Here is a 25,903-nt window from a genome sequence, read left to right as displayed (position 1 = left end):
TTCTCTTATATTGGTGTAGTTATACCGTTTTCTTATATTGGTGTAGTTATACCGTTTTCTTATATTGGTGTAGTTATACCGTTCTCTTATATTGGTGTAGTTATACCGTTCTCTTATATTGGTGTAGTTATACCGTTTTCTTATATTGGTGTAGTTATACCGTTCTCTTATATTGGTGTAGTTATACCGTTCTCTTATGTTGGTGTAGTTATACCGTTTTCTTATGTTGGTGTAGTTATACCGTTCTCTTATGTTGGTGTAGTTATACCGTTCTCTTATGTTGGTGTAGTTATACCGTTTTCTTATATTGGTGTAGTTATACCGTTCTCTTATATTGGTGTAGTTATACCGTTCTCTTATGTTGGTGTAGTTATACCGTTCTCTTATGTTGGTGTAGTTAAACCGTTCTCTTATGTTGGTGTAGTTATACCGTTCTCTTATGTTGGTGTAGTTATACCGTTCTCTTATATTGGTGTAGTTATACCGTTCTCTTATATTGGTGTAGTTATACCGTTCTCTTATATTGGTGTAGTTATACCGTTCTCTTATGTTGGTGTAGTTATACCGTTCTCTTATGTTGGTGTAGTTATACCGTTTTCTTATATTGGTGTAGTTATACCGTTCTCTTATATTGGTGTAGTTATACCGTTCTCTTATATTGGTGTAGTTATACCGTTCTCTTATATTGGTGTAGTTATACCGTTCTCTTATATTGGTGTAGTTATACCGTTCTCTTATGTTGATGTAGTTATACCGTTCTCTTATGTTGGTGTAGTTATACCGTTCTCTTATGTTGGTGTAGTTATACCGTTCTCTTATATTGGTGTAGTTATACCGTTCTCTTATATTGGTGTAGTTATACCGTTCTCTTATATTGGTGTAGTTATACCGTTCTCTTATATTGGTGTAGTTATACCGTTCTCTTATATTGGTGTAGTTATACCGTTCTCTTATGTTGGTGTAGTTATACCGTTCTCTTATGTTGGTGTAGTTATACCGTTCTCTTATGTTGGTGTAGTTATACCGTTCTCTTATATTGGTGTAGTTATACCGTTCTCTTATATTGGTGTAGTTATACCGTTCTCTTATATTGGTGTAGTTAAACCGTTCTCTTATGTTGGTGTAGTTATACCGTTCTCTTATGTTGGTGTAGTTATACCGTTCTCTTATATTGGTGTAGTTATACCGTTCTCTTATATTGGTGTAGTTATACCGTTCTCTTATATTGGTGTAGTTATACCGTTCTCTTATATTGGTGTAGTTATACCGTTCTCTTATATTGGTGTAGTTATACCGTTCTCTTATGTTGATGTAGTTATACCGTTCTCTTATGTTGGTGTAGTTATACCGTTCTCTTATGTTGGTGTAGTTATACCGTTCTCTTATGTTGGTGTAGTTATACCGTTCTCTTATATTGGTGTAGTTATACCGTTCTCTTATGTTGGTGTAGTTATACCGTTCTCTTATGTTGGTGTAGTTATACCGTTCTCTTATGTTGGTGTAGTTATACCGTTCTCTTATATTGGTGTAGTTATACCGTTCTCTTATATTGGTGTAGTTATACCGTTCTCTTATATTGGTGTAGTTATACCGTTCTCTTATATTGGTGTAGTTATACCGTTCTCTTATATTGGTGTAGTTATACCGTTCTCTTATATTGGTGTAGTTATACCGTTCTCTTATGTTGGTGTAGTTATACCGTTCTCTTATGTTGGTGTAGTTATACCGTTCTCTTATATTGGTGTAGTTATACCGTTCTCTTATATTGGTGTAGTTATACCGTTCTCTTATATTGGTGTAGTTATACCGTTCTCTTATATTGGTGTAGTTATACCGTTCTCTTATATTGGTGTAGTTATACCGTTCTCTTATGTTGGTGTAGTTATACCGTTCTCTTATGTTGGTGTAGTTATACCGTTCTCTTATATTGGTGTAGTTATACCGTTCTCTTATATTGGTGTAGTTATACCGTTCTCTTATATTGGTGTAGTTATACCGTTCTCTTATATTGGTGTAGTTATACCGTTCTCTTATATTGGTGTAGTTATACCGTTCTCTTATATTGGTGTAGTTATACCGTTCTCTTATATTGGTGTAGTTATAACCGTTCTCTTATATTGGTGTAGTTATACCGTTCTCTTATAGTTGGTGTAGTTATACCGTTCTCTTATATTGGTGTAGTTATACCGTTCTCTTATATTGGTGTAGTTATACCGTTCTCTTATATTGGTGTAGTTATACCGTTCTCTTATATTGGATGTAGTTATACCGTTCTCTTATATTGGTGTAGTTATACCGTTCTCTTATGTTGGTGTAGTTATACCGTTCTCTTATATTGGTGTAGTTATACCGTTCTCTTATGTTGGTGTAGTTATACCGTTCTCTTATATTGGTGTAGTTATACCGTTCTCTTATATTGGTGTAGTTATACCGTTCTCTTATATTGGTGTAGTTATACCGTTCTCTTATATTGGTGTAGTTATACCGTTCTCTTATATTGGTGTAGTTATACCGTTCTCTTATATTGGTGTAGTTATACCGTTCTCTTATGATTGGTGTAGTTATACCGTTCTCTTATATTGGTGTAGTTATACCGTTCTCTTATATTGGTGTAGTTATACCGTTCTCTTATATTGGTGTAGTTATACCGTTCTCTTATATTGGTGTAGTTATACCGTTCTCTTATGTTGGTGTAGTTATACCGTTCTCTTATATTGGTGTAGTTATACCGTTCTCTTATATTGGTGTAGTTATACCGTTCTCTTATATTGGTGTAGTTATACCGTTCTCTTATATTGGTGTAGTTATAACCGTTCTCTTATGTTGGTGTAGTTATACCGTTCTCTTATGTTGGTGTAGTTATACCGTTCTCTTATATTGGTGTAGTTATACCGTTCTCTTATATTGGTGTAGTTATACCGTTCTCTTATATTGGTGTAGTTATACCGTTCTCTTATATTGATGTAGTTATACCGTTCTCTTATATTGGTGTAGTTATACCGTTCTCTTATGTTGGTGTAGTTATACCGTTCTCTTATATTGGTGTAGTTATACCGTTCTCTTATATTTGATGTAGTTATACCGTTCTCTTATATTGGTGTAGTTATACCGTTCTCTTATATTGGTGTAGTTATACCGTTCTCTTATATTGGTGTAGTTATACCGTTCTCTTATGTTGGTGTAGTTATACCGTTCTCTTATGTTGGTGTAGTTATACCGTTCTCTTATGTTGGTGTAGTTATACCGTTCTCTTATATTGGTGTAGTTATACCGTTCTCTTATATTGGTGTAGTTATACCGTTCTCTTATATTGGTGTAGTTATACCGTTCTCTTATATTGGTGTAGTTATACCGTTCTCTTATATTGGTGTAGTTATACCGTTCTCTTATATTGGTGTAGTTATACCGTTCTCTTATATTGGTGTAGTTATACCGTTCTCTTATATTGATGTAGTTATACCGTTCTCTTATATTGGTGTAGTTATACCGTTCTCTTATATTGGTGTAGTTATACCGTTCTCTTATATTGGTGTAGTTATACCGTTCTCTTATATTGGTGTAGTTATACCGTTCTCTTATATTGGTGTAGTTATACCGTTCTCTTATATTGGTGTAGTTATACCGTTCTCTTATATTGGTGTAGTTATACCGTTCTCTTATATTGGTGTAGTTATACCGTTCTCTTATATTGGTGTAGTTATACCGTTTTCTTATATTGGTGTAGTTATACCGTTTTCTTATATTGGTGTAGTTATACCGTTTTCTTATATTGGTGTAGTTATACCGTTTTCTTATATTGGTGTAGTTATACCGTTTTCTTATATTGGTGTAGTTATACCGTTCTCTTATATTGGTGTAGTTATACCGTTCTCTTATATTGGTGTAGTTATACCGTTCTCTTATATTGGTGTAGTTATACCGTTCTCTTATATTGGTGTAGTTATACCGTTCTCTTATGTTGGTGTAGTTATACCGTTCTCTTATATTGGTGTAGTTATACCGTTTTCTTATATTGGTGTAGTTATACCGTTCTCTTATATTGGTGTAGTTATACCGTTCTCTTATATTGGTGTAGTTATACCGTTCTCTTATATTGGTGTAGTTATACCGTTCTCTTATATTGGTGTAGTTATACCGTTCTCTTATATTGGTGTAGTTATACCGTTCTCTTATATTGGTGTAGTTATACCGTTCTCTTATGTTGGTGTAGTTATACCGTTTTCTTATATTGGTGTAGTTATACCGTTTTCTTATATTGGTGTAGTTATACCGTTTTCTTATATTGGTGTAGTTATACCGTTTTCTTATATTGGTGTAGTTATACCGTTCTCTTATATTGGTGTAGTTATACCGTTTTCTTATATTGGTGTAGTTATACCGTTTTCTTATATTGGTGTAGTTATACCGTTTTCTTATATTGGTGTAGTTATACCGTTTTCTTATATTGGTGTAGTTATACCGTTCTCTTATATTGGTGTAGTTATACCGTTCTCTTATATTGGTGTAGTTATACCGTTCTCTTATATTGGTGTAGTTATACCGTTCTCTTATATTGGTGTAGTTATACCGTTCTCTTATATTGGTGTAGTTATACCGTTCTCTTATGTTGGTGTAGTTATACCGTTCTCTTATATTGGTGTAGTTATACCGTTCTCTTATATTGGTGTAGTTATACCGTTCTCTTATATTGGTGTAGTTATACCGTTCTCTTATATTGGTGTAGTTAAACCGTTCTCTTATGTTGGTGTAGTTATACCGTTCTCTTATGTTGGTGTAGTTATACCGTTCTCTTATATTGGTGTAGTTATACCGTTCTCTTATATTGGTGTAGTTATACCGTTCTCTTATATTGATGTAGTTATACCGTTCTCTTATATTGGTGTAGTTATACCGTTCTCTTATGTTGGTGTAGTTATACCGTTCTCTTATATTGGTGTAGTTATACCGTTCTCTTATGTTGGTGTAGTTATACCGTTCTCTTATATTGGTGTAGTTATACCGTTCTCTTATATTGGTGTAGTTATACCGTTCTCTTATATTGGTGTAGTTATACCGTTCTCTTATATTGGTGTAGTTATACCGTTCTCTTATATTGGTGTAGTTATACCGTTCTCTTATATTGGTGTAGTTATACCGTTCTCTTATATTGGTGTAGTTATACCGTTCTCTTATGTTGATGTAGTTATACCGTTCTCTTATATTGGTGTAGTTATACCGTTCTCTTATATTGATGTAGTTATACCGTTCTCTTATATTGGTGTAGTTATACCGTTCTCTTATATTGGTGTAGTTATACCGTTCTCTTATATTGGTGTAGTTATACCGTTCTCTTATATTGGTGTAGTTATACCGTTCTCTTATATTGGTGTAGTTATACCGTTTTCTTATATTGGTGTAGTTATACCGTTCTCTTATATTGGTGTAGTTATACCGTTCTCTTATATTGGTGTAGTTATACCGTTCTCTTATATTGGTGTAGTTATACCGTTCTCTTATATTGGTGTAGTTATACCGTTCTCTTATATTGGTGTAGTTATACCGTTTTCTTATATTGGTGTAGTTATACCGTTTTCTTATATTGGTGTAGTTATACCGTTTTCTTATATTGGTGTAGTTATACCGTTTTCTTATATTGGTGTAGTTATACCGTTTTCTTATATTGGTGTAGTTATACCGTTCTCTTATTTGACATAAACTGTTTTTTTGTTTGTTTTTTTTTAGAGCTGTGGTTCTAAATTAATATCGAAAGTCCTTAAAAGGGTACTCCACCAAAATATTCAACATAATTAAATGGTTAAGATGTAAATAACGAGATTCAGAGTGGTTTGGTGTGAAATGCTCCGTTCTAGAGAAACTGTGAATCAGAACTGTTTACAGTGCCAGTGATAGGAGCCATATGTCTGAAGAGTTTAATGCCTCTAAAATCTCCCACACAGAAAGTTATCACATGGTGAATGGTTAGATATTATCTGCTGCTTGATATCTGACACATTGTGTTCTGACAGTTTTGTGATGAGATTTTCGCTTGAAATGCATTTTAGTCCATTCATGGTGGAGAGATACATGCAGGGCACTGGAAGGCCGTATGGACGTATGACTATTTTACCATTACCAACGTTACATACATAAACTTTGAAGGCACACGTGGGTTCACAGGCGGTTTGGGACAGTTAATAAAATGTCTATATTTGGGTTGTAGATCCTCATGGTTCCTATCACCACCACTTTAAAGAAGTCAGTAAGTTTCTCTACAGTGGACCATTCCATCTCAAAACTCTAGACATCTCAAAAGACTTCTAAACGACTTTGTTTACATCTCAAGGACTGAACTATCCACTTTTTTTCTGAAAAAGTGGCAGAATTCTCCTTTGACAGTGTAGCACAGCAGGTTAGAACGCACCATGAAATGTATCAGTCCTTGATGCTGTTAGGCTGCCAGAATTGCAGGACACGTTTTCAGATTTGACATTAAGAGCAAACTAACCTGCAGCCTGCAAACAAACTAGCTTGCAACAGAGTTCATTGATGTTTCAGCTTTCATGCTTGCGTGACCCTTTGTACCATCACTTTCTGTTTGCTTGTGCTAAACACACACGCAGCCATTCCAGGCCGTCAGAGCGAGTCTTTCTCCCTCAAAGGCTCTGAATCCAACTCTGTCCGTTTGTACAGCAGCGCTTTAATCTCATCTGCTGTTCTTATGCTTCTGCGACTCCAGCTGAGCTCAGTGCTAATCAGTGTTTGTGTGAAGTCTGTGTTTGTGTTCTTCTCACTGAGCATCTCTGTCACCTCTTCATGAGCACGGCTCCCATTCGGGGCGAGGAAGCAACTCCCTCAACTCTGCGCTCACACAAAGCTCTGGCAAAACTCAGGGGCGGATTTGGTGATTGTGGGGTTCTAGGTAAAGGACAGGAACCGGGCCCCTGGATACATTTTAAATGTCGTCGATATATCATATATATCTCATTTTGAGGTTGTTAGGGGAATATAATAGAATTATATCCTAGTCAGTTTTACTACATTATCTGATTATAACTTCTGTATACTTCTTATTTATTTACCCACATCATTTTATAAAGTTAGCCTCTTATTCTCCGGGGTATATTTTGGTTGGTCCATCTGAATTTACCCGACCAAATTGTAAGGCAAATTGTTCAGTAATTTCAGTTATTTTACTTATTTATTTATTTATTTATCTGGTATAAGCTCCCCTCAAATTAACAGACATGCGTTTTATGGTCATACACATACTGCTGTATGCTTACAGTTTGCTATAAACGCTATAAATAAAAAAATAATAATTTATTTTGTTTTTATTTTACAGAGCAGATCACTGAAGAGACGCCATCTGTTTATAGTTTATAGCCCAGATTTCTTTCAGTAAAAAAAAAAAGTTCAGTGAGTTCAGCTTCAGCTTCAGAGTTTGAGAGTGACATCACCCGTCTATTCGACTGGAAAGAAGACAGTTACTGCCTCATATGAGCCCCACCTTTTGAATGTAGCTTATGAAATATGAAAGTGATGAAGAATATGATGCAGAATATGGCGAAGTGCGTTTTGGAACCACCGGTGGTTCCAAGGAGTTTAAGAGGCTGCATTATCTGCCAACGTAAGCAAGCAAGCAAGCAAAATGTATTTATATAGCGCTTTTTACAACAGGTGTTGTCACAAAGCAGCTTTACAAAACAATCAGTATTACAGAGAGAGAAGGAGAAGAAAAGAAAATCCGGGTCCGAGCCCCCATGAGCAAGCCAGCGGCGACGGTGGCAAGGAAAACTCCCTAAAAGAGGAAGAAACCTTGAGAGGAAACAAGACTCAGAAGGGGAACCCATCCTCCTATGGTTGACACCAGATAGCAAACATTATTAGTATGAAGTTTTATAGTAAAGTGGGAAAAGAAAAGATCTGAGGGTGAGGACTGCACAGCGCTGTACAGCAAGTACAGTAGTGCAGCAAGTACAGTAGTGAGATCATGTGGTACAGAATAACAGCAGTAAAGTCATGTTTTCTATTGAAGTAACATCATCACTACATTTGAAGAGTTATTAGTGATTGACGGATTAGCTTTTTTGACTGCTCCAACACTGCTATCTATATTATGAATAAAGTCCAAATGAATACTGTGTAAAAATACTGAACACGTGTTACATTAAACATCCAGTAAAGCTTCAATGAGCAATATCAGATATAGATATTTTAAAACACGACAAAAAACGCCGATCAGACCTATTTGAGAAGTGTGTGTGGCTACTGAGCAGCTTGCTTGACGACTCTCTGTCCAACACTCCTAGCCTGTTTCACCCCTCATACAGAACTAAAATCATCAGCTTTTACGTGACGGTAACTCGACAGATAAACAGACGTGCAGACAGACAGATGGGCGAATGAACAATGGTGCTGTATGGACAAACGAATGACCAGGCGAGAAGCAGCTACAGACAGGTGGTCTAGCTTGCTAGCTTTTGGTTTCGCTGGATTAGCTTTAGCCTGCTAAGTTTCTCTGACTCTGAAACTAATTGGTGTGAGTGAGGCAAGAGGCACCAGCCTGGTGGTTGGTCAGGGAAATGCTTATGGAAGAGCTACCTAAGATTATGACCACCCAATTTACATCAAGAGGAGAGAAATATGGTGAATGAATTGGTCAGTTATTGGTCATTTAAACATTATTCAAAGAGTTTACTTAGTACATGTTTACTGGCTGCCTGTGAGAACAACATTAACCTAATTCGAAAGAAAATACAGATTTAAGTTTCTTGGGTCTTTAACACTAACATCATGTATTCTTTGCTGAGTCGGTCCAGCACTCTGGCTGGAAAAAACAGTCAGCTTTGGGTGTGTAGCGACAAACTTCTGCTTTCTTCCCTCTTTCATGTATCTCTGCTGCACTTAGCTTTGCTTTCTTCCTCTTCTCCAAAATGTACATTAACAGTTCTTTGTCTTCACTGGAAGGGAGGGAAATTTCTGAAAGGAATTGCTACAATCAGGAACAGCTCATTTTGAAATGTGTGTGTACATATGTCTGTTTCGGCCCTTGGCTCATGGGGGGCCTAGGCATCTATCTACGTTTGCCCAGTGCAAAGACCACCCTTGATCATATTAGATATTGGCCTCAGTCTCAACTCTTCTTATCCATCATACACTGCTCTCCAGCCAGAATGACTATAAGCAGAACTGCTACTCAAATCCCAAACCGGTAGATTACCCTGTAATAGCAATGCCAAAAACCACTAGGCTATCTATTGACTTCATGCCAGTTCTCATATTCTATGGCTGCCTACATGAACACTATGTTCTATGCTAGGCTTCACAGGCTATTTTAATGAAAGTGGAGGACTTCATTGTTGTTGCCAGAGGGGAGTGCACACACTCAAGCTCTCACTAACCCTCACATTTAACCCACAGCCTCTCCAGAGAGAGATGCTATTAGCATTCAAGTGAGTTCGCATTTGTGTGCATCATTGAAAGGGAGGATACTGGCATTAACTAAAACTTTTCTCCCTGTTATTCTATGGCGAATATGTTTTGAGCAGTAATGAGAAGTACTGAGAAGATCTGCCAATCAGTAATGTCTTCAACAATGGGCTCTCCAGAGCGAGTCCAAAATGAATGGGTTCCTATGCAACTTTTGTGCAAAATCATACATTTTAAACACAAAAATTTTTATAGAGAAAATGCCCTCATTTTCTCTACACAGAACAGCATAAACTATTTGTACAGTGCTGTTATATTTTTGAGTTCTTTTGAATTAAAGTTACAGAAAGAAAATCGAAGTTATGCCTTACATAACTTACAAGTCAAAGAGAGCAAACCTCTTCACTCAGCTCAGTGGCCAGTAGCGTTTAGTAGCAGTAACGCTAAGCAATTAGCACTCGTAAAGCTAGTGTCCTACTGCCCAAAACATGTTGACTGTAGAAAAATGGAAATATAGAGTTGTTTTCTTTGATTTTTTAATGGAATACATTCTTGTACTTTCTAAAATTAGAGGAAGTTCCCACAAATGGGAACAAAATTTTAAAAATGTTTAGGTTTTCATTTTTAGCAGTGAGGACTCACTTGTGGGTGCCCTCTGGCATTTTGCAGCCATGTTTTTGAAATGACAGAGAAACAGGAAGAAATAGGAGGTGACCAGGCTTCGCTTAAACTCGCTCCAGTTTACACTCACTGACATCATCACTTACGCTGGTGTTGAAAAATCGTTGTCCAGTGCCTCATAGTGGTACGCCTCTCAGGAAAAGGCTGCCATGGTGCCAGCAATACCAACGAAAATAGACCTCTGAAGTTGTCATTCTGTAGTCGCTGTCGCGACCTCGCCAACATACCACACATTTGTATTTTGACTGCTAAACGACATTGTAATTCAGAGAATCCAGTGACTCTCAAGGAAAAATGTACACGAGACAAAACATATCAGCTTTGGGGCGTTTTAGTTTAGCACCGGGTGCAACAGTGGTGATTTTCAAAAATGCCATTTATTGCACAGTAAACCAGTTTAGACCTGGAATTTCTTACATGGCAATGACCATGTAAGACTTTGGGGAGAGCTTTTGCAGCTTATTGAAACAAAAAAAGCAGGATGATGCATTGTACCTACTTTTTTGTTGTATAATACTGGGTGCACTCAACAATGAGAAATTTGGCAGCTATGGTTCCCAAAATAGTTAACATCTGGTTGATGGCAAAAGTTAGGAAAACTAAACTCTTGATGGAGTGATCTGCTGACCGTTGAGGTACATTATCATTACCGTTTGGTAATGGCAGAATTTTCTGCCACTGCTGCATAGAAGCCAATGGAATATCCATCAAACATAATCATAAAGTAAACAGAGCATTAGAAAGTCCTACAACTGGAAAAGCGTTTCAAAATATTACTACAGTGCTGAAACATTTAATGCTATTTTGTATTGAAAATAAGAGAAATTTGTCTACAAGAAAAAAAATATTTACAATTTACAATCTTGCACAAAGTATCTAGGGGCCCTACTTTAATTTGGACTACCTTTGCCCTCTTACGAACCCAGCAGAGATCACTCAGTGGCAGGTTTCCCTACTAGAAATGTTCTTCCCAAGATGTTTATTAAGGAAAGGGGCCTGAAACAAACTACATACGTACATGGATGCAGGGATTCTGCTGCTTTTACAGTTCAGCAACTGTTTAACCCAAATGCTTATTCAATCAGAGTAACTGTCCTTTAACTCGGTTGTGGAGATGACCACAGACAAAAAATGACCAGGAATGCAATGTAAGAGTGGTGCTTTGCATCAGTGATACTGTGCGGCCATTCTACAGACAGGCTGTAAGCAAAGTAAAAACGAAGATGAGGCTACAATGAACGACCAACACCAGGCCTAACTGCTAGGCCTCATAAGCACTCCTACTTATGTCCTGGTGGTGAAATGTCTCCCCCTTTTGAGCTTGTGTTTGTTGGGGATTCCAGTCATCACCTGCCAGTATCGTCGGCTGCTGCGGTACAGTGAGGGCCACAGAGCCGCCATTGTGTCAGCGCCGGGTGTTTTCCTACTGCCTGTCTCTCTCACACATACAGGTCAATGGGAACGGCCTGTGTGATGTCTAAATAAAGCTACAGTCGATTAGATGAGAAGGGGGCCCCCCTTTGAAAGGATCTTCCCCCGCACTTCGGATGCCAGATGCACTGCAGCAAAATCTCAGCGCAGAGGACATATCAAGTCATCAGAACATTTCGAAACTGAATCTTGCAAGATGCCAGCTTGGTCCCCATTGTTATCATTAATCTTGTTTGGTGTGGCAAGCGAATGAATGGGTGCAGTTGGAGACATTAGCCACAGTCCCCTCTCGTTCGGTGGTCAGGGACATGTTAAGCAGAGGGCTCCGATGATCTTTCGTTATGTTTGTTCTCAGTTCTTATGATGAATGAACACAAAATTGCTGCTATTCATCCTCCACCACCACCCCTAGATCTTTGACGTTGTGTTGAGCTGCAGTAGGAATGTATGCTGGAATGCAAGTAAGGGGGCATGTTGTCACTGTTAACCATTCTCAGATACTTTGGACAAAGACAGACACTTTAAGGGGGGGTGTATTTGGCTCTCAGGGGTAAAGGCTGATGGCTGTCACGCAGAATTTGCCCCTACTACCCCCCCCCCCCCCCCCCCCCCCCAAAGGAGTGAAACGGTGCGCTGAATGGGATTGCTCGCTCCCTCCGTGAGCTGGATAGTTGATTTCACTCCACAATCTCTGCATGTTTTCTTTTTTTTTTTCCCTTTCCCCTCTTCCTTGGCGCTTTAAATCCCAGTCCCCCCTTTCGCAGTGAATAGCAGCACTCACTGGCTGTTTTCGTCCCCTTTCATCTCGCTTATAAGGACCGTGAGATATTCCTGTCCCTCGTCTGTTGTTGGATTTGACAGCGGCTCCATTCATGGAGAAAGTGGCCGTAATTGGTGCAATTATGCTGATTCGCACTCGCGTTGGAAACGGAACAGAGTGGGCAGTGTGTTGGGGGTGGAGGGGGTGGGGTAAACGGGGCAAATGTGACCAAACCAAAGATCAATCAGCCAATAAAGCGGATCAGAATGACAGATCAGAGTAGTGTTCAGCACTTAAAGTCTATCCCGGGTGGAATTCCCAAAAACATCGATTTTCACTATTAGGATCTCAGTGAATGAAACTGAATATGAAAGGTAATAATAAAGGGGGTTAAAGTAATAAGAAAGCTTTTAATTTTAATTGTTTCCCATAATTGTAAACAATCACATTAAAACAAGTTCTCTATTATTTACAGGCATTTTTCAACTGTAGTATTATGTTTTTCCCATTTTCCTAACCACTAATATGTGAGTAAGTGGGGCATGTAAAAATCCTGTGTGATGTCTGATCATCTTGATATCTTCAAGCTAATAATTATGCACGGCGTACAGCCAGAGTAGCCTGGTCAATTCCTATTCATCCTGTTATTCCAAAAACAATACGCTAGAGGGCGCACACGAGCGAGTCCTCATTGAATGGAAGTGAATGGAGGAAAACAGCTAAAAATATTCCTCAAATGGGCTTTGAGTCTTTCACACAGGAACTTGGGAAAATAGAAGGCTGTATTGCATTAAAATAAAACCAATAAAAACCTATTATCTATTATCTTTTTCTAAACAAGTGGGCTGCCAGTTTAAGGGGAGCCTGGCCGTTTGCTAGTTCTTCCATCATATGAAAAACATGCTACAGGGCACTTGCTCGTGAGTCCTTTAATAACTGCATGCGAATAGAGCTAAACAGCTAATAACAAAAAATTAAACCATAATAAGATCAGGTTTTAGTCATTTGTGGGAACTTACTTTAATTTTGGGAAGTAGAAGAATGTATTCTATTAAAAATCAGATAAAACGTAACAGTATATGGGTTTTAGCTAGCTGGATACTAACATTACTGCTAATGAGAGCTGACTGGTTAGCATTACTGCTAATGAGAGCTGACTGGTTAGCATTACTGCTACTGAGAGCTGATTGGTTAGCATTACTGCTAATGAGAGCTGACTGGTTAGCATTACTGCTACTGAGTGCTGATTGGTTAGCATTACTGCTAATGAGAGCTGACTGGTTAGCATTACTGCTACTGAGTGCTGACTGGTTAGCATTACTGCTACTGAGAGCTGACTGGTTAGCATTACTGCTACTGAGAGCTGACTGGTTAGCATTACTGCTACTGAGAGCTGACTGGTTAGCATTACTGCTACTGAGAGCTGACTGGTTAGCATTACTGCTACTGAGAGCTGACTGGTTAGCATTACTGCTACTGAGTGCTGACTGGTTAGCATTACTGCTACTGAGAGCTGACTGGTTAGCATTACTGCTACTGAGAGCTGACTGGTTAGCATTACTGCTACTGAGAGCTGACTGGTTAGCATTACTGCTACTGAGTGCTGACTGGTTAGCATTACTGCTACTGAGAGCTGACTGGTTAGCATTACTGCTACTGAGAGCTGACTGGTTAGCATTACTGCTACTGAGAGCTGACTGGTTAGCATTACTGCTACTGAGAGCTGACTGGTTAGCATTACTGCTACTGAGAGCTGACTGGTTAGCATTACTGCTACTGAGTGCTGACTGGTTAGCATTACTGCTACTGAGTGCTGACTGGTTAGCATTACTGCTACTGAGCTGATTGGTTAGCATTACTGCTACTGAGAGCTGACTGGTTAGCATTACTGTTACTGAGTGCTGACTGGTTAGCATTACTGCTACTGAGAGCTGATTGGTTAGCATTACTGCTACTGAGTGCTGACTGGTTAGCATTACTGCTACTGAGTGCTGACTGGTTAGCATTACTGCTACTGAGTGCTGACTGGTTAGCATTATTGCTACTGAGTGCTGACTGGTTAGCATTACTGCTACTGAGAGCTGATTGTTTAACGTTACTGCTACTGAGTGCTGATTGGTTAGCATTACTATTAGTGAGTGCTGATTGGTTAGCATTACTGCTACTGAGAGCTGATTGGTTAGCGTTACTGCTACTGAGAGCTGATTGTTTGGCATTACTACTACTGAGAGCTGATTGGTTAACGTTACTGCTACTGAGAGCTGATTGGTTAGCGTTACTGCTACTGAGAGCTGATTGGTTAGCGTTACTGCTACTGAGAGCTGATTGGTTAACGTTACTGCTACTGAGAGCTGATTGTTTGGCATTACTGCTACTGAGAGCTGATTGGTTAACGTTACTGCTACTGAGAGCTGATTGGTTAGCATTACTGCTACTGAGAGCTGATTGGTTAGCGTTACTGCTACTGAGAGCTGATTGTTTGGCATTACTACTAGTGAGAGCTGATTGGTTAGCGTTACTATTAGTGAGCGCTGATTGGTTAGCATTACTGCTACTGAGAGCTGATTGGTTAGCGTTACTGCTACTGAGAGCTGATTGGTTAGCGTTACTATTAGTGAGAGCTGACTGGTTAATGTTACTGCTACTGAGAGCTGATTGGTTAGCGTTACTGCTAATGAGAGCTGATTGTTTGGCATTACTACTAGTGAGAGCTGATTGGTTAGCGTTACTATTAGTGAGCGCTGATTGGTTAGCATTACTGCTACTGAGAGCTGATTGGTTAGCGTTACTGCTACTGAGAGCTGATTGGTTAACGTTACTGCTACTGAGAGCTGATTGGTTAACGTTACTGCTACTGAGAGCTGATTGGTTAGCATTACTGCTACTGAGAGCTGATTGGTTAGCGTTACTATTAGTGAGAGCTGATTGGTTAGCATTACTGCTACTGAGGGCTGATTGGTTAGCGTTACTGCTACTGAGAGCTGATTGGTTAGCGTTACTGCTACTGAGAGCTGATTGGTTAACGTTACTGCTACTGAGAGCTGATTGGTTAATGTTACTGCTACTGAGAGCTGATTGGTTAATGTTACTGCTACTGAGAGCTGATTGGTTAGCGTTACTGCTATTGAGAGCTGATTGGTTAGCGTTACTATTAGTGAGAGCTGATTGGTTAGCATTACTGCTACTGAGAGCTGATTGGTTAGCGTTACTGCTACTGAGAGCTGATTGGTTAGCGTTACTGCTACTGAGAGCTGATTGGTTAGCGTTACTATTAGTGAGAGCTGATTGGTTAGCATTACTGCTACTGAGAGCTGATTGGTTAGCGTTACTGCTACTGAGAGCTAATTGGTTAGCGTTACTGCTACTGAGAGCTGATTGGTTAACGTTACTGCTACTGAGAGCTGATTGGTTAATGTTACTGCTACTGAGAGCTGATTGGTTAATGTTACTGCTACTGAGAGCTGATTGGTTAGCGTTACTGCTATTGAGAGCTGATTGGTTAGCGTTACTACTAGTGAGTGCTGATTGGTTAGCGTTACTGCTACTGAGAGCTGATTGGTTAATGTTACTGCTACTGAGAGCTGATTGGTTAGCGTTACTGCTATTGAGAGCTGATTGTTTGGCATTACTACTAGTGAGAGCTGATTGGTTAGCGTTACTATTAGTGAGCGCTGATTGGTTAGCGTTACTATTAGTGAGAGCTGACTGGTTAATGTTACTGCTACTGAGAGCTGATTGGTTAGCGTTACTGCTAATGAGAGCTGATTGTTTGGCATTACTACTAGTGAGAGCTGATTGGTTAGCGTTACTATTAGTGAGCGCTGATTGGTTAGCATTACTGCTACTGAGAGCTGATTGGTTAGCGTTACTGCTACTGAGAGCTGATTGGTTAACGTTACTGCTACTGAGAGCTGATTGGTTAACGTTACTGCTACTGAGAGCTGATTGGTTAGCATTACTGCTACTGAGAGCTGATTGGTTAGCGTTACTATTAGTGAGAGCTGATTGGTTAGCATTACTGCTACTGAGGGCTGATTGGTTAGCGTTACTGCTACTGAGAGCTGATTGGTTAGCGTTACTGCTACTGAGAGCTGATTGGTTAACGTTACTGCTACTGAGAGCTGATTGGTTAATGTTACTGCTACTGAGAGCTGATTGGTTAATGTTACTGCTACTGAGAGCTGATTGGTTAGCGTTACTGCTATTGAGAGCTGATTGGTTAGCGTTACTATTAGTGAGAGCTGATTGGTTAGCATTACTGCTACTGAGAGCTGATTGGTTAGCGTTACTGCTACTGAGAGCTGATTGGTTAGCGTTACTATTAGTGAGAGCTGATTGGTTAGCATTACTGCTACTGAGAGCTGATTGGTTAGCGTTACTGCTACTGAGAGCTGATTGGTTAGCGTTACTATTAGTGAGAGCTGATTGGTTAGCATTACTGCTACTGAGAGCTGATTGGTTAGCGTTACTGCTACTGAGAGCTGATTGGTTAACGTTACTGCTACTGAGAGCTGATTGGTTAATGTTACTGCTACTGAGAGCTGATTGGTTAATGTTACTGCTACTGAGAGCTGATTGGTTAGCGTTACTGCTATTGAGAGCTGATTGGTTAGCGTTACTATTAGTGAGAGCTGATTGGTTAGCATTACTGCTACTGAGAGCTGATTGGTTAGCGTTACTGCTACTGAGAGCTGATTGGTTAGCGTTACTGCTACTGAGAGCTGATTGGTTAGCGTTACTATTAGTGAGAGCTGATTGGTTAGCATTACTGCTACTGAGAGCTGATTGGTTAGCGTTACTGCTACTGAGAGCTAATTGGTTAGCGTTACTGCTACTGAGAGCTGATTGGTTAACGTTACTGCTACTGAGAGCTGATTGGTTAATGTTACTGCTACTGAGAGCTGATTGGTTAGCGTTACTGCTATTGAGAGCTGATTGGTTAGCGTTACTACTAGTGAGTGCTGATTGGTTAGCGTTACTGCTACTGAGAGCTGATTGGTTAATGTTACTGCTACTGAGAGCTGATTGGTTAGCGTTACTGCTATTGAGAGCTGATTGGTTAGCGTTACTACTAGTGAGTGCTGATTGGTTAACGTTACTGCTAATGAGAGCTGATTGGTTAGCATTACTGCTACTGAGAGCTGATTGGTTAGCGTTACTGCTACTGAGAGCTGATTGGTTAGCGTTACTGCTACTGAGAGCTGATTGGTTAGCGTTACTGCTACTGAGAGCTGATTGGTTAGCATTACTGCTACTGAGAGCTGATTGGTTAGCGTTACTGCTACTGAGAGCTGATTGGTTAGCGTTACTGCTACTGAGAGCTGATTGGTTAGCGTTACTGCTATTGAGAGCTGATTGGTTAGCGTTACTACTAGTGAGTGCTGATTGGTTAGCGTTACTACTAGTGAGTGCTGATTGGTTAACGTTACTGCTAATGAGAGCTGATTGGTTAGCGTTACTGCTACTGAGAGCTGATTGGTTAGCGTTACTGCTACTGAGAGCTGATTGGTTAGCGTTACTGCTACTGAGAGCTGATTGGTTAGCGTTACTACTAGTGAGTGCTGATTGGTTAACGTTACTGCTAATGAGAGCTGATTGGTTAGCGTTACTGCTACTGAGAGCTGATTGGTTAGCGTTACTGCTACTGAGAGCTGATTGGTTAGCGTTACTGCTACTGAGAGCTGATTGGTTAGCGTTACTGCTACTGAGAGCTGATTGGTTAGCATTACTATTAGTGAGTGCTGTACTTCCTATTCACAACTTCAGGACTCTGAAGTATGACACTGGGTTTGTGCTCAATTGTAATATTGTTTATTTCCCATTTTCTCTGACCACTAATATGTTACAAAGTGGAGCAAACGTCTGTGCAATAACTGATTATCTTGATACCACCACGCTAATGGTTCAGTGATTAAATTAAGTCATTAAAAATGCTGAAGCTTTTACAAACTACTGCTGCCTTCAGATCCTCACTGGAATTTCCTATTTTTGAGGCCTTAACTACAACACGAGTGTGCTCAAGATGGGCGTGCAAGGAATAATGCTTGTTTGTTTGCTTTTGTTTCTCTGTCACTAAAGAAATGACATTACATTACGATGTATGTAGCACACGACTGATATAACCTCATTACTTTGTTAGCTCGCTAGCAAAAACAACTAAAAAGGCAAAACACAAAGGTTCACAGCCAGGCACAGAAATTCTATGGGTAGCTACAATGGAACACCAGTGTAACCACAGATGTAGTTACATTTGATACCAGTTTACTCATTTTATGAGTAAGTAGGTTTCTACACGACTGTTACTTGTAACAGACAAATCAAAGACTAGATCAAAGACTGAAAGGTAGAGCACAAACATCTACTGCGTTATTGAGGCAAAAGGTGTTACAACCCTCCATATTCTCCCCTAATAGTTCAGTGCTTGTTGTGGACAATCAGTGCATTTACTTGCCCTTAATAATCTGATGAAGATGAAGAATATTTCAATTCTGCATTTCGTCAAGCATGTACTTGGTTTCAGCGCTGCTCAAAAAGGTTCTGCGTTCAACACTGTTTGCTATTTTTGGGACAGTTTGATCAAAAAACACCCATAAAATGCAAAAATATACAATTGGACTATTTCACCCATGTTTAAAAAAATATATGTCGGAGGGAAAAAACCTCATATCTCCAAAATGAGAACTTTACAGGAGAAGAAAAAACCTAGTTTACATTTAATGTAAGTCAAAGGAACCAGACTTTTTTTACAGGTCATTGTGGGCCGTTTCTTTTGGTCATTGTGAAATGTACATGCAATGTACAGGACAATTGGCATTTTTAAATTATGTCAAAAACTGAAAAACAATATACATACACACACAAGCATATATATGTATATACACATACACATACATATATACATACATACATATACACATATGCATTTTTTATATATTATTATATATCAAATATATATTATTTTATATATAATAATTTATATTAATATTAATTATATTATAATATTAATTTATATTATATATATATATATATATATATATATATATATATAATATGTGTGTGTATATGTATGTGTATGTGTATATATATATATATATATATATAAAAATGCGTGTGTGTATATGTATGTATGTGTATATATATATATATATATATATATATACACCAAAAGAAAAACACCAAACGAAAAAGAAAAGTAGACCCCTGTTCTTCTGGAGAAGATTCCTGGACTGTCCCTCCTGTAAGTGATAAGCGTCCTGCTGAAAGCGGGTGTGTGTTTAGGACCCTGCGGCGGCGGCGGTCCCTGTACTCCAGAGTGGAGCTAGTTGTGTGAGGGAGGCGCTGTGAGCCAAATCTGCACTTTACAACCCAAAAAAACAGAAAATAAAAGGAGGGGGAACTAACGGCACCGTCTTGGGGGACCAAATCAACCAGAGAGCTGTGCTGAACAGTTCTGGCTGTCGGCGGGCAGCGCCAACTTCGAGCTCCCCGATTAAGAGCAGCACAAGCTGAAAAACACACAGACACACAGCAGGGACGGACGGAGGGCTTTAGAGGCAGCTCCACTCTCTTTACCCCCCTCCACCCCTCCTCTCTCCCTCTCCCTCTCCCTCCTCCTCTTTTCTTCTGAGTATATGTGGAGGTCAGCGAGCACTCCGATGAGAAACCGTGCTCCACGGCGAGGCGAAGTTTGCTCGTTTTCCTAACCCGGGGGGGGAGCCGAGAGAGGAGAGGAGAGGAGAGCCGGAGGAGGAGGAAGAGTTTTGAAAAGGAGGGAGAGAGAGAGAGAAAAAGAAGAGAGAGAGGGAGAGATGGTCTTGGACGGGGCTTTGCGAGCAGCCTGGCTCTGCGTCCTGGCGCTGGGCTTCTTCGCCTTCGCCCCGTGCAAAGCTCGGATTTACACCAACCACTGGGCTGTGAGGATCACAGGGGGAGCCGAGCTCGCCGACCAGATAGCCAGCAGATACGGCTACAGAAACCTGGGCCAGGTACGTAGGGCTGGGAGCCTCCTCACACACTCACATATTTACATATTCACAGCTCCGGGTTGGATTTCCTTTCAGCGTTTTAGGGCTTGTTTGCGCCCGCGCTCAGTCCGTGTTGTGGTGTTTGTGGCGGCGGTTCGTCCTGCCCGGCTCTCTTTTCACCCCTCAAAGCCGCCGCTAAGTTGGAAGTTAGCAGTTTTGACGCCGAGTCCACACGTCAAGCTTGAGGCTGAAGCTTCTCGGCTCCTCGAAAAACTTTCGGACACTTTCAGACGGCGTGCGAGTGGCTCCTCGTGGCTGTTTTGCTTCTAGCCGGGGTCAAAACGTGCGTTCGGGGCCGTGTTTAGTCCCCAAACTCACACATTCCTCGTCGACGCGGTCCCATGAGGGAGCAAACGCTACTCCGGATCTCTGGACCAACAGGTGTTTCTCCAGGCAGCTTCACACTGAATAGAGGTCACTTCAGACAGACGTCTGCTCACCAACAACGGCTAATCTGGACCTGTATCTCGAGCACAACTCCCCTCAGGTCTGCCTAGCTAGAACAACCTCAGAACAGCCCTGCCGCTGACAAACCTCCATGTCTTTTCACAGTTGAATACAGTGAGCGACCATGGTGGGTTGAAAGACTGTCATTACAGTCAGTAGCAGTTTGGTAAGAGGTTCCTGAAATGTGGCAGCATATGGGCCAGACCCATGATCTCAATAATCTGTTAATAAAATGCCCTGTGGAGAGTTTTTGGTTCTTTGTTCAGGCATGTGTGAGCCTCAGAAGGCCTTTCAAATCAACACGCATCCCTTTTTGCACATGAGGCGAGGTTAATGAGGCAAGCTGTGGATTTGTCAAATACTTCAGCTCTTATGTTTTTGCCCTTGGACATGTTTTTTTTTCACCGACCACGTACTGCATTCTAAAGAACTGGCACTCGCCATGGAGCCAAATGCATGCATTCTGATTTAAGTATAGTGCCAGCATTATTTTTGGCCTGTGTGGCCTGCTGTGTATAGATTTACTGCAGGCCTTTTGAGGGAAGTGCAGTGATCATAACTCCTGACGATAACTCGGAGTTTCTTGAGCTTGCTTATCTGAAGTGTCTTTCTTGGCCCTGAACCTTTCACATTTCTTCTTTCTTGGAAAATATAGTGAAGATGGCCAAAGTACAAGGCTCAAGAGATTGTGACGCGTAGTGTTGGCCGAACTGTGGAACATCGTGCTCTTTATTTCCTCTAAAGACACATCTGCAAAAGGCAGCGTGAAAGGCTCAAGTCATGGTTTTAATCATTTACCTGGTTAGATTTGGGGATTTTTGGCTTGGCAGGTAGCATTTACCATAAAACTGGTAATGGGAGTTGAGGGGTTAAGTTTTTTGGTGTAACAGTCATTGGGGATGCATGATGACATGAGAATCATACTGGTATTGGTAGATGATTGCTTAAGAAGTGAAACATTGCAAAGATATCTGCACTTTACCAAAGTCAGCGTCTGTCCACTTGACCATTTTTGCAGTGCCCCTGGGCAGTTATTTCCACGCACAAAGACCAGGCTCCTATCTCTTTGAATGGGGAGAGACCTATAAAACCAAAACTACAAGTCAAATTAACATTTTAAAAGTTTATTTGAAGTCGGCGGTAAAATTGGACAAAACAGTGTGAACAGTTGGTGCTGTTTGGCTCAAATAACACTCAAAAAAAGTTTTTAGCTTGCTCTGTCTACTGTGCATCCACAAATCCCCACAATGCAATGTAAACAGATGCCATGATCAGCGCTATGAGCTTTCTCATTCATTTTCCAACCAGTGACCAGTCTCTTCCTTTAATAACATATCTGGTTTTATTTTTAGTGCATTTAGAACACTATAGAAATAAATGCTGGTCCTCTCTGTAATGCTGTTACAGAAAGATTTGGTCCTAGTTTCTACATGTTATAAACGTTTTGTATCAGCATCAGGAAAAATACTGGTAGCTCTTAAATTCCATGTTCACACTTGGTATAACATCCATCTCGATTGATCTGATCATGAGTGCAGAGTAAGACATATAGCCATTTACACTTGGCATTATCAATGTTCTGGGGGCAGTCGTGGGCTGGAGGTTAGGGATCCAGCCTTGTGACCGGAAGGTCGCCGGTTCAATCCCCAGAACCGACAGCACATGACTGAGGTGTCCTTGAGCAAGACACCTAACCCCCAACTGCTCCCCGGGCGCTGTGGATTGGGCTGCCCACCGCTCTGGGCAAGTGTGCTCACTGCCCCCTAGTGTGTGTGTGCTCACTTGAGTGTATGTGGTGTTTCACTTCACAGATGGGTTAAATGCAGAGGTGAAATTTCCCCATTGTGGGACTAATAAGGGTCACTTAATCTTAATCTTAATCTTAATATGTCCAAAGTGACCAAGTGATTTTGTGTCTGGAGGAAGAGAACCATCCACTTTTATGGCATCAGTCTTTTGTTGCGTTTTGGTCTATGTGTACGTATACAGACATTTGGACCCAGTTCTTGGACTAATTCCCTGTGGTACGAAAGATCAGAATTATGAGCTTTTATCATAATCATGAGTATACAAGAACCTTAATAGCAGTTTTAATAAATTTTAATTACTTCACTCTCTCTTAGGTGGAATGAATTGAGCAGCATTTTTTTGTTGATTCCAAAGAGTTGTTCGTATAAATGTAAGAGCTGTTGCAAAGGTCTGGGTCACAGACAGGGGGAGTCTTCTCAGTCCTGACATGCTTCTGTGGAAAGCCTATAGGAATCCTTTATTGAGACATCAGTCATTCTTTTGCCTAGTAATTCATCGTCTTCTTTAGAAAAGTCCTCCCACAAACACTGAAATTTATTGAACCTTCCCATCACTGCCCTGTTTGGCTTTTCATTGGAAATGATGAGGTGGTCCATGCGTCAGGGCAAAGCTGGTTAGCTGATGGGAACTGTGTTTTTTGTATGATTGCTCTGTGCTCCGTATGCATATGTGCAGCTCATAGTTGGCTGCACTTATGAACTGAAGTCCCCTTTCTCCTCTGTAAAGTGATAGGTCCTCTAGAGTAACATTTTCCCAGGTCAACGTGCTTCTGCATTCTTAATGATGGAGTCGATTCCAGCAGTGTACTGCCGGCTTATGGCCGATATAAATATTTCAGTTCTGTCTCAGCACCTCTTACGTTTGGAGCCTCTTCTAAGATTTAAAGCAGACTTGTGATGCTTGGATCAGGATGGATGGGGTTTCAGCCTCCTCTGTACCTGATTTTTATATTTGTATTAAAAATGTATTTTAAATATGATGTACGTTTTTTTTTTTTTTTTTTTTCCCTACAGATTGGCGACCTGAAGGACTACTACCACTTCTTCCACAGCCGGACGATAAAAAGGTCGACGCTCTCCAGCCGAGGCACACACAGCTTCATCTCCATGGAGCCAAAGGTCAGGCCGTCACCATGGCAACCACACACCTGGGTGTTCTGTGGTTTGCACTAACTTTTTAGCTGTTTATTTGAAAACGAACGTCAGTACAGTGGGTAATACGAAACGAATATAAAACTGTATGATCTATACAGTCAGTTATGAGTTGCTCGTAGATGTGGCAACTTTGAAGTGCGGTTTCTACACATTCAGACTTTTGGACCCAGTTCTAGGACTAATTCCCTGATGTAAAAAAACATCTGAATTATAAACTTTCATCATAATCATTGTGCATCAAGTATACAGAAACCTTAATGGTAATCTTAATCAGTTACGTTACTCTCTTTTAGGTTGAGTGGATTCAGCAGCAGGTTGTGAAGAGGAGGGTAAAGCGAGATTACAAGACTTCATACATGAGTGCTGTCCAGTCCAGCCCGACCCAGTCAGACTCTATTTACTTCAACGACGCTAAATGGAGTAGCATGTGGTACATAGTAAGTATTCCAAAATGTGCCCTGAATTAAACTTATATTGTACTTTATATCAGGATTGTCTTGATACTTATTTCTTGAAGGGAGACCTTCCTTAATTATTCCTTAGTTTTAACAAAGTGCAATCAGGACAAAGACTGTAGAAGAATAAAAGAGTAGCTACATGCATGTATGTATATTCTGTTTAATTACATAAACATATATACGCATATTTACATGCATAAGCAGCCATCATGTAATAAAAAGGGAGGGGGGAGGGGGGTAGAGGACTGGTGCCTAGAACCTATTCAAAGGGATGACTGTCAGTTCTGTTGGCCTGTCCTGTGTTATGCCTCAAAAAGCAGTCCAGGCTGAAACACAAAAGTGGATATATGTAAATAAGTTGTTTTTTCATGATGCCACAAAAACAATGAATTTAAAACGAGCTGTTTTTGAAGCCCAGTTTCTGTATATCGACTGGGGAGCAAACGGTATGTTTTGAAAGTTTAAAGCTACACTATACGTTTTTGGGATTTGGAGACCTCTCTGGCGGAAATGTGTAATTGCATGCAACCTGCAAAAGAATGTTATGTAATATCGGTTGTGCTGATAATATAAATGAATGGTGAACTGTTGTCATCATATCTTTATCAGTATAGTGTTGATGCTGGACCTTCTTTTATTTGTGTGTGTGTGTGTGTGTGTATATAGATAGATAGATATATGGATATATGTGTTTGTGTGTGTGTATATGTGTGTGTGTGTGTGTGTGTGTGTGTGTGTGTGTGTATATATATATATATATATATATATATATATATATATATATATATATAAAATTTTTTTTAGCCTGTGCGTGTGACGTTAATACATAAAGACATGATTTGAAAAACTGCTAAATCCAAGCGACTCCTATGACTTAATATTTCAGGCTATCTATTCTAACTATTACAAAAAAATCTTACTTGGTGCAGCTTTAGCAATTTGTACATACAACATGGAACTGTGTGTTTCAAGAAAGCAAAGGACATTAGATTCTCCGTAATGTGGTCCCTTTAAATTTAATTATACAGTCTTTTCAGAGCATTGCTGATATTGCTGGAATCCATTTTTCACACATTTCTGCCTCTGTAGTCTTAAATTGTGTTAATTCCTTCATGTTGTACAGTTCTAGTAAGTGCTGTGTACAGTATATGTAAGCTGGAACAGTAGATTTTAGCAAGTTTTAAGTTACACTATTTAATGGCTACTTGGAGAATTTGGAGAAGATGTATTTAGTACATATTATCAAATTCCTTCCAATGTTATGGACAATCTAAACAAGTTTCTCCACAGTTTCTCCGGCACCAGGTAGATAAAGATACAGGTGAGGTGTGAGGTTATTGGAAACTTGAACTGGAGAGATTTCAGCCATGATATTTGACTAATCTACTGGTTTCCTGACATGACAGCTGTATTGCCAGTATTTTATATTGGAAGTCTGATCATTGTTAGAAACATGAGCTATGATTCACTTTCATGCAATTCTTTCGCCATATGTATTAGTGAGAAATGTCCATGCTTGGCCAGCTTGTTTCGCAAAAATGTACTTGTTTTCCCATTCGACCATGTTCCTGTTCAGCAGGGGACTAAATCAATATGCCATACTATAAGAGCACGATCTGTTTCCAGAAAGTGGAAGGTCACCAGTTTATCATACTTTACAAACTTGTGCCCGGTTGCCCTTTGATCACTGAAGATTCTGGTGGCTATAGTTGGACGCTTCGAGCCCTAAAC

The 25,903-nt window shown here is 39.9% G+C and overlaps 1 protein-coding gene across 4 annotated transcripts in view; it reads left to right on the top strand.

The window, feature by feature from the left end:
- Positions 1-19,603: 19,603 nt before the first annotated feature.
- The window catches only part of pcsk5b (proprotein convertase subtilisin/kexin type 5b), a 73,734-nt gene continuing 67,434 nt past the window's right edge, over positions 19,604-25,903 (top strand). The window contains exons 1-3 of one of the 4 annotated variants that reach the window (XM_037536051.1): positions 19,604-20,265; positions 23,574-23,678; positions 24,008-24,151. In XM_037536051.1, coding sequence (XP_037391948.1) covers positions 20,089-20,265; positions 23,574-23,678; positions 24,008-24,151 — 426 coding nt within the window. In that variant the 5' untranslated portion in view covers positions 19,604-20,088. The remainder of the gene's footprint in view (positions 20,266-23,573; positions 23,679-24,007; positions 24,152-25,903) is intronic. The other 3 variants (XM_037536050.1, XM_017696422.2, XM_017696421.2) reach the window with 3 other exon arrangements.

The sequence above is a fragment of the Pygocentrus nattereri genome, chromosome 29 (genome assembly GCF_015220715.1).
Source record: "Pygocentrus nattereri isolate fPygNat1 chromosome 29, fPygNat1.pri, whole genome shotgun sequence".
Classification (NCBI taxonomy): Eukaryota; Metazoa; Chordata; class Actinopteri; order Characiformes; family Serrasalmidae; genus Pygocentrus; species Pygocentrus nattereri.
Note: the sequence above shows the minus strand (reverse complement) of the source record. Positions and strands in the feature narration are given on the sequence as shown.